Source organism: Prosopis cineraria, unplaced genomic scaffold (assembly GCF_029017545.1).
Source record: "Prosopis cineraria cultivar Desert tree isolate PC_DT_omini unplaced genomic scaffold, ASM2901754v1 PC12, whole genome shotgun sequence".
Classification (NCBI taxonomy): Eukaryota; Viridiplantae; Streptophyta; class Magnoliopsida; order Fabales; family Fabaceae; genus Prosopis; species Prosopis cineraria.
The window spans coordinates 42,113,774-42,123,152 of NW_026555343.1; the positions used below are offsets into that span (position 1 = coordinate 42,113,774).

The following is a 9,379-nucleotide window of genomic DNA, read 5'->3' on the forward strand; positions in this document are numbered from 1 at the left end:
GTGCTCACAAAAAAAATAAAAAAGGGTGCATTGGCACGTGGGTGCACATTATTATTATTTTTTTCCCTCCCGGTTCAGAAAAGGAGAAGACCTAATTAACATTTGTTATCACATTATTAGTCTTTTTCTTTATTGGAGTAATTATTTAGATGCATCTCATTTCACTTATATACATGAATCGTCTTTATTTGGTGAGACAATAATCCTACTATTAATCCATGGACAATTTTTTTTTTTTTTTTTTGCTCTCAGTCCATGAACATGAAGTCGTTCAATGAATAAACCAACAAATTTTAATTTCCGGCCAAAAGAAAGAACCAGCAAACTTTTTAAGTTGTAAATCAAGTAACATTCCCTCGCTAAACTTCCAAAATTTCACAATTTGTCCAAATTATACCTATAAGAATGGATCTCTCGGATTCTTTTCAGTCAATGAACGTGTCACTAGTCACTAGGATTAAACCTTGTGAATTTATTTTTTAGCAATATCCAGGCATTTGCTCCAACACTCTTAAAACATATTTACAAAGTTCGCAAATACAATAGATTCTCTATAATCATTCACCATGAATCTTTTTTTTTTAGTGAATTATTTCACTCATTCAAAATTTTAAGGCATTTTTAAATAAAAATTTGTCCTAAGAAAATAACCGACATCATTATAAACTACTTACTTTTTTCATGTATAACCTTGTTTAATTGTGTAATTTAATCACAAATAAATATAAAATTGTCATTGATTTTGAATATTCATTAAGGGATTAAAAAAAAACTCATTAAATACTCCTAGAAAACATTAAAATGTCTTGTATTTTTAAATGAGATATCTCCAAAAATAGTTTATAATTTTGAACATAGGAAGTAAATAATAGGGAACTCACTTTTTTGATACAATCATCTAACATCCAATATTATTATATCATAGAGCATTACAGTATCTTCAAGCTTACTTGGGAGTAGTTTGTAATATAATTCATGTATAAGATTTAACTCCATAAACCTGTACAAGAAAATCACATTTCTTCCACTTGACTGATCAACGACACGATGGCATGTAGAATCTCACTCTTGTTTTAAGTTATGAATAATATACATGAATTTCAGATTAAAAAAATAGTATACATGAATTATTTTTAATTTTTAATTTATATTGATATTGATATTTTGATTTCACCTACAAAAATAAGAACAAAATTCATTCAAAACAAGAAAATAATTCTACAAGAAGTGAAATGGGAAAAGCTACAATTTTTGCTTTTGAAAAAAAAAAAAAACTTGCATTTCAGATTTTCAAAACATTGGAAATGGGCTTAGTGAGGAACAGGCTTCCAAAAAAAAGAGCCTCATCCAACACATACACCATAAAAAGTTTGAAACGAAATACAACTTTAAACTATAAATTTCTTTCTAGAAGATCAAGAATCAGTGAGCGGCCAACTTTTTCTTGTTAGACCATCTCTTCCTGGTGGCTTCTAATGCTTCCAATTTCATCCTAGAAAGCTCCTCAAACCATTGCTGATACTGTGCCTCAATTGCATCAAGTTCCAGCTTTAGCTCAACATCAGTATCTTTTTCTGCCAAGGATAGAAGAGAACAGTTACTTGTCAAGCTCAAAATATTAGACGCCGGGCTAAACACTGGAGTTGCTGGCTTTGAGTTCTCTCTGAATTTATTCATCACTATGTCCTCTTCAACATTGGTACTGTGCTCGAAATGTGTATGTCCTGGCTCCAACTTTGAGGTGGATAGACATAAGCTTTGCACAGACGTGCTTTCCACAGCTATCTCGGAAGTTGCAGTTCCCAGTGATTGTTGATCTTCCAAGTTAGTCAAACCAAGAGAAGATGAAAAATAAGTCTGAAAATTGGCATTATCAACATTGTCATACAAAGTCTTTTGATCATTACGCCATCCAGAGGGAACACTATCTGGAATAGAATCCCATGGGCATGCTGTTATAGTTTGTCCATCCCTAAGTATCGGAGAACCCCCGCTGAGACTTACTCCTCCACTTGAGGAATAATCAGAAGAGGGCTTCCACCCTGGCATAAGTCTCATAATCAAATAATCAATAAGCTCAGCTATGAAGACAACATCATGATTTGCCAGCTCTAGTTGCTCAACCATCTCTGAGGCAACGGAGAGCGCAGTATCTGAATCAAGGTAAAAGAGAAAATGTATATTCCTCACCTGACCTGAAATCAATAAAACGTGTTAAGATCTAACTAAATTAAAATCTAGCATCGCCACACTGTCAAGGTACATAAAAGCATGCCAGAAAAATGGGAGGTGAAGAAAAGAGCATATTCTCACCATCTGAATCAGCAATACGCAATGTCAATGATATTGAGGTATCATCATTTTTGGTCCCTTTTAACCTAAATTCATTGTTCTTATATGTCCTCTGAAATTCTAGAACGGGACTACGAGGACTTCCAGAGTTACTATCTGTGTTTATACTCTTGAAAGTCTGTTTGTATTCAACATCTATGTCCATAGAGAGAGGATCAGAATTAGACATATCCATAGCTTTTGGGTTTTGACAAGGTAAATGCAGAGGATCCCGGATTGGTCCCCTTGGACTCTCAACTTGGAGAAATGGATCTTTGAGGAGCTCCTCTGCAGACAATCTCTGAGAGGCTGAAACAATGCATTTTTCAATGAACTCCTTAATTTGAGAGTCCTTCACTTTACTAAGCGAAGCAGGCTTGATGCCCTTAAAAGAATATACACAAGATATCAGTGCAATAATTACAACTATAAGCATGCCATTAATAGTATTGAATATGCTAATGATTGCTACTTACAGAAGTAACTTTTTTAAAGATCTGAGCTGGATTTTTACACTCAATATAGGGATACTCTAAATTAACCATCTCTAACATGCACATCCCAAAAGAATAGATGTCAACAAGTTCATTGTACTCTTCTTCATATAGCTCTGGAGCCATAAACTCGGGAGTGCCTTATAATTTACAAGAAAAGTCAGCAAGTAAAGGCAGAGTTCAGTACTTCACACTGGGTCAATATGCTGAAAACTAAACAAGGAAAGTAACATGTTACCAATGACACTGCGAGCTGTTGACTGCTTCAAGATAATTGCCAGGCCAAGGTCTCCTATTTTAACCTCTCCTTGGTTTCCATTCACAAAGATGTTGTCACATTTCAAGTCTCTGTGAATAATAGGAGGCTTGTGACCATGTAGATATGCTAAGCCTCGAAGAATCTGTCTAGCCCAATTCTTTATAGCTTTCATGTCAACAGATCTATGCCTCACACGGTATCTGTAAGCCAAAGAAAAATAATAGTTTGAATCTCATATTACAATCAAACAACATAAAACAAAGATTAAAATCCATCAAGAAGACATACTGCCTCAAATTTCCAGAGGTGAAGAGCTCAGTAATCATGTTAACAGTTTTCTTCTTGTCATCAATCCAGGAATTATAGAACTTAATGATATTTTCATGCTTTAAAGACTTCAAAAGATGAACTTCAGAATATAATTTTGATAAATCTTCTGCCGACTGCTGGAGATCATCAATCCTAATTCGGTTCCAAGCAACTTCTATCCCATTAACTTCATCAAATCCCCTATAACTGCCGAAATTTAAGATAATGAGTTTGAGTATTCTGCTGCAAAAGAGTATAGCATATTCTTTTCATATACATTAGTTGGAATGCAACTAAAATTATAAACAGAATCATAAAACTAAGAACAGATATGATTAACATAGACATTCAGCAGAAAATGGAATAAAATAAGAGATAAGTATCAGAATCATACACAGTCTTGAAGGCACCCTTGCCCAAGATTTCATTGTACTGTGGAAAAAACAAAGAGGACAAAATTAAAATAAACTTAGGAAAACATGAATTATAGATGTTAAGAAATCTGCTAAGAAGAGCTGAGCAGATTCTCTGTCCCTGGTTATGCTTTAGCAAAAGGTCTTTGAAGCTTTCCACCGAACATTATCTACATTCGTGTAGTAAATACCAAGAAGGCAAATCCCAAAGTTGATATAAATCCGAAATCACAAAGGAGCATTTCAAGCTCCATTTAGTTGACCCAATTCAGAACAACGGATATGAGATGTTTTACTGCAGTATCTACACTTACCAGAACCAGGAGAATTGATCACAGTCCAACTTATCTTCCTTGCATTAGAATCAATAGTTGCATTGCACAGGGGTAAAATAAGAATGGACAAGGCTCTGGCTCCAACGAGGTCAGTGGTTTTTACCAGTATATTTACTGTGAGGTTCTCACTCAGATTCTTTATGTTATTGATAAAATAAGAATCTCAACTGGTCCTAATAGTGAACAATGTGAGATTTAACAATGTGTCTGCTCTCTTGTTCAGATTGCTGAGTGTTCATCTTTAAACTAAAAGGTTATAAAGTCCCACACACGATATCACCCACCCATAATACCATCCAATCCATAATAAATCAATATCCAGTACCACCAGACTCAGAAGATAATGGAAGACAGAAAAACCGTAAATAAAACATTAAAAAAAAAAAACTCCATTTTCATAAAACATTACCCGAATATAGCGGCCAGTAGGATCTTTCTCTACAAAATCTTCCTCGTACTCGGGAGGCTTCCTTGCCCTATGTCCATTGTCTGCAGCATCCGGATTCATTCCGTGCTGAAAATCCAACGACTAAACAAAAAAGCCAATGATTTCTCTTTTGTTAGATGTAACTCAATAACGCTTGGGGTCAAAGCCCACGCTGATTATCAAACCCAGTCGGAATGAAAGAACAATCACTCTCAGAGAAAGCTTGGGATGCGGTGTTGAAGCTAAACGAATCGAATGCCGATCGCAATAGGCGTCGGCATCCGATGACAATATTTGGTGGCAGAGAATCTAAATCTAGAACTCCACCGTCCATATCATAACAATAATTCATTCTCAAACCAAACCCAACACGATTTTCTCACCAAAATCCATTTCCCTTCGAAATAGTCCAACTCCAGAAACCTCAGAAAGAGTCGAAATTGAGCGTACAGGATTTGAATGTAGTCTGCCAAGAAAATTTACCACGAAGGTACCAAAAAGTACGAATCAACAAGAAAGAAAAAATAGTAAATGAGTCTGCCGGTGGCTGACAAGAAAGAAAGCGAAGCCGTTGAGATTGAGAATATGAGAATTAGTCGGGGAGCGAGAGCGAAGGCTGGAACAGACACTTGTATTGAGTGCCGACGGTTTCTGCCAATATATAGAATCCCTAAAATCCAAATTGGATTTTGAGAACGGAAAAAATATTAAAAATTAAAGTTTCATAAAAATTTATGTTATATTTCGATACATATTAATTTTGATTTAAATTTAAACTTGAACTAAAATTATTATTTGAATAATTAAAAATAAATGGATTTGAGTTTGAGTTAAACTCAAATCTAAATTCTATCTCAATTTTTTTGTAATTTAAAATTCTTTTGCAAACTCTTATTATTTCAAATCCTAATTTAATTTTTTTTTGTAATTTAACCCAAATCCATAAAAGCTTAATCGACCTACTAACGGTAATTAGATCAGACTGCCAAAGTTTATGGAAACAAGTGGCCACCATTGATCGCGACTAGACAGTAAACTTTTGTCGAGATTAGACCGACGGCAAAAATCAGGACGGGACAGCTAACTTCTATCAGGACCGAATCGATGGTGATGATGAGGACCAGCTAGACAACTTCCACCCTCACCGGGCTGACGGTGATGATCGAGATGGGACTGCTAACTTCTACCGAGATTGGACTGACGATGACGACGAGGACCGACCGTTCAACTTCAAGCAGGACTGGACTAATGGCAATGATAGGGATCGAAAGGTTAACTTCCACCAGGATTAGACCAATGGGGATCAAATGACTGACTTCCATTGAGATCGGACTGATGACGATGATGGGGACCAACCGGTTGATTTCCACAGGGACTAAATTGACGGCAATCACCAAGACCGAATGTCCGACTTCTATCAAGATCGAATAGTCGATGATGATAGAGACTAAACAATCAACTTCCACCAGGACTAGATCGACGATGATGATGAGGACCAAATGACTAACTTTTACTAGGATTAGACCTATGATGATGGGGACTAGTCGACTGATTTCCATAGAGACCAAACTGACGATGACCATTGTGACTAAACGGCCAACTTCCACCGAGACTAGACCGATGGTGACGATGAAGACCAAATTGCCGACTTCTACTTAGTCCAGTTTCGATGAAAGTCTGTCATCGAATTTTGGTGGAAGTCAATCGTCCTATCTTGGTTGTTGTTGTCGGTCTGGTCCTATTAGATATTGTTAGTCATCAATCTTGATTTTGGTCCCATTGGACGTTGTTAGTCTAATCCCGATAGATTGATCGTCCAATCGCCATTGATTTAGTCCCCTATGGAAGTCAATTGTCTAATCCTAATAGTCGTCGTCGATCCAGTCACTATGGAAATCAGCCTATTGGTCCCTGTCATCACCATTGGTCTAGTCTCAGTGGAAGTCAGCCTTTCAATTCTCATCATTGCCGTCGATCAAGTCCCAATGAAAGTTGGTCTCCAGTCTTGGCCGTCGTCGATGCTACAATCCCATTCTGATGATACCAATCCCACTAGAAGACTTGCCCCCTGTGGTTGTTACTCTTAAGACTCCTCTATTCATATTTTACACGATTGCAAGGGATTTAGAAAGGTTTGAATGAAAGTGCTTGAGTATTCAAAACTAAACATTTTCTTCTCTTTCATTACAAGATTAGATATTATTGAATGTAAAGAATGATACGGGAGGTCTGAGTACATAACCTTTTGGCAAAAACTCTTTGCGCATGTCTACCAAAACATATAAAAAAAAGATGAAAAAAATCTATTCTAAAGAAGACATCCCTAATAGAGATATTGCTTTCTTAAGTATCTAAGATATTATCAACACTCTCAACCTTCAATTAAGACTCAATTTCTTTCAATGTGTTAGATTAGGAATTAGATGGTACCCCCCGAGTAGGATGGATTAGACTTGATACTAATGGATCAGTCAACAATAATGTTGCTGCTATTTTTGGTGGATTCATTAGAGACAATCAAAAAAATTGATAAAAGGATTCATGAAATTCCTTAGCCATTCCCTAATACTATTGTTGAACTCATGAGTATTTTTGAAGGTCTAAACATATGTTATAACAAATTCACTAAAGTCAACATTTATCCAGACTCTCTAAAAGCTCTTACGCTCATTAAGCATGAGTTCTTTGAGAACCATCCTCTTGCGAAAACTATCAAAAGAATCAGGGAACTCATCATGAGAGACTACACGACCACTTTTGTTCATGTGCGTGGATAAACTAATAGATGCACTAATTGTGTTGGAGTATCAAGCTTCCAATAATAATTTAGATATTAAGATTTTTCATATTCTGCCCTTAGGATGCAGAAATTTTTTGTGCCATGATATGACATGATTTTTTTTCCCTTACACAATTTATCTGTGGCTTTGTACTCAGAAAAAGAAAGAAACAATTTTTTTAATTATTTCCTCCTATATGTTTTATACCGCCTAAGCTAATTCTTTTTTCCCCACTCTTAGAGCCTATGGTAGTTTATCATCGACAAAATTATATAACAATGCGTTAAAGAGCAAAAATATGTAGTAACTTTTTATCCATAAGCACCATGTATCCTTAAGTGAACTAAGATACAAGAATACTCATGAACTTGTTATAATGAGTACTACAATCCCCATTTCATCAAATTTGACTAATTTCTATTAATGTTAACTGTTAAAAAAATGAAGCAAACATAATATGCAAAAATATCCAAAAACATCTTCTTTAGGAGCTTTTAGTATCCTTAAATTAACAATTGTGCAAAAATGTCCATTAACTTTACAAAATAGGCTAGCTTAACCCAAATAACTTGGGCTTGTTTGGGATGACTCGAATATTTGAGTTGTTAAATATTATATTATATTATTTTTATTTTTTAGTCAATTTCAATTTTTATCTTAAAAATTTAAGATTTTCAATTTTTATCTAATTTTAATTTTATTTTATTAATAATAAAAATTTTGAGTACTTAGGCTTAGCCCATTTAAATTTAGGCTTGGTTTGGATTTTTTTTGTCTTATTTGAGCGGCTTGTGGCATCTCAGTTTTTATTTAAGAAATAAATTGTGAAACTTAAGGTTTTATAGAGGATTTAAGACTATGATTGATATTTTTTTTGTTTTTTAATTAAGCAACAAATTTGTATTTGAAATTAATCACATGTTTAGGCATTTAATCATGGATTAAATTGGGCTTGGAAGTATATAATAGTAGTAATTAGGGTTCAAAATATGTATTGCGCCCAAAATTGTAGGCTTTGGCCATTTTGTGTTGTTCACACATAGAGGAGTATTACACAAGGCTCAACTACTTGTAGACAACGACAAAGGCGAAGGGTTGTCTAAAAGTTTGTTCATCATGTGCGAACGAAGCAAATATAATAGTTCTTTTTTCACGTACTATATTAAAATGTAATAGATGGAGATGAAAATTAGAAAGAGCTTCATTGTGGCTCTGTTAGGGCATGATTTTCCAGCATCTTGGAGCTAGTTTTAGGTCATGCAATGTAACACCCTCATATTTACAAACCGATTTTTCGCAAATTATTAATTCAACAAATCATTTTTTTTATTGAACCCTTATCATGGTAGAAAAATTTCTACCATGATACATCTAAGACAATATACCACAGGTCTTAAAATATCTCAAAAAAAGCAATTAGAACCATGAGAGACATACAGGATCCTCATGGCATGATATTTAAATCAGGTCATGAATCAAGAGGGACAAACATAATCCTCTTGGTTATATAATTGCATTTAATAAAAAGGATTAGAGTTTACATGTTGTCAAAATAAAAATGTCCTAGGTTGGCACAAGATACATTGCATAATACAAAATGAGAGGCAACGTAAAAGATGGTGTCTCATACACTAAAGTTACACCTCTGGTGCTTTCTCGACCGGACTCTCTCCTGTAAAAATATTAACCACGGGGAATGAGACTTAAAAGTCCCAGTAACCAAAAATTAATATGTAATAATGCATGCGGATGTAACTAATCATGTGATTGCTAAGTGGGCACACAAAAACATTTAATCGAACAATATTTCTAAACAAACTGAATAAGTATTTAATTGCATGACTGCACCTTATATCCTCCTTTCGCCATGCTCGGACGCCAAATCACCCAGCCAAAGTGAGTTGAACCAAGCGACACGCCACTCATTGGGTCCAATGAGGGCTTATCACGTGGTAATAATTAACCGAACAGAAATTCCCATTAATACCATACATTAAATACCCTGACAAGTCATGCATCATTCAAATATCT

General features: G+C 35.0%; 1 protein-coding gene across 2 annotated transcripts; it reads right to left on the reverse strand.

Moving 5' to 3' along the window:
• Positions 1-1,177: 1,177 nt before the first annotated feature.
• LOC129288446 (serine/threonine-protein kinase WNK8-like) lies at positions 1,178-5,185 on the reverse strand. Of its 2 annotated transcripts, XM_054925026.1 has the most exons (7): positions 4,551-5,185; positions 3,788-3,825; positions 3,373-3,600; positions 3,064-3,284; positions 2,808-2,965; positions 2,314-2,716; positions 1,178-2,195 (listed from the first exon to the last, which is right to left on the reverse strand). In XM_054925026.1, the coding sequence occupies exons 1-7, from the start codon at positions 4,647-4,649 to the stop codon at positions 1,423-1,425; spliced, it is 1,920 nt and encodes a 639-aa protein (XP_054781001.1). In that variant the 5' UTR covers positions 4,650-5,185; the 3' UTR covers positions 1,178-1,422. The 2 variants fall into 2 exon arrangements, with proteins under 2 accessions (XP_054781001.1, XP_054781002.1); XM_054925027.1 differs by lacking the exon at positions 3,788-3,825.
• Positions 5,186-9,379: the final 4,194 nt, after the last annotated feature.

Coding starts and splice junctions, on each gene's coding strand:
- LOC129288446 (XM_054925026.1), bottom strand. CDS start 4,649: ATGAATCCGGATGCTGCAGACAATGGACATAGGGCAAGGAAGCCTCCC. Junction 3,601..3,787: donor AAGGGTGCCTTCAAGACTGT/GTATGATTCTGA, acceptor AAATTTCGGCAG/TTATAGGGGATTTGATGAAG. Junction 3,285..3,372: donor ACCTCTGGAAATTTGAGGCA/GTATGTCTTCTT, acceptor TTTGGCTTACAG/ATACCGTGTGAGGCATAGAT.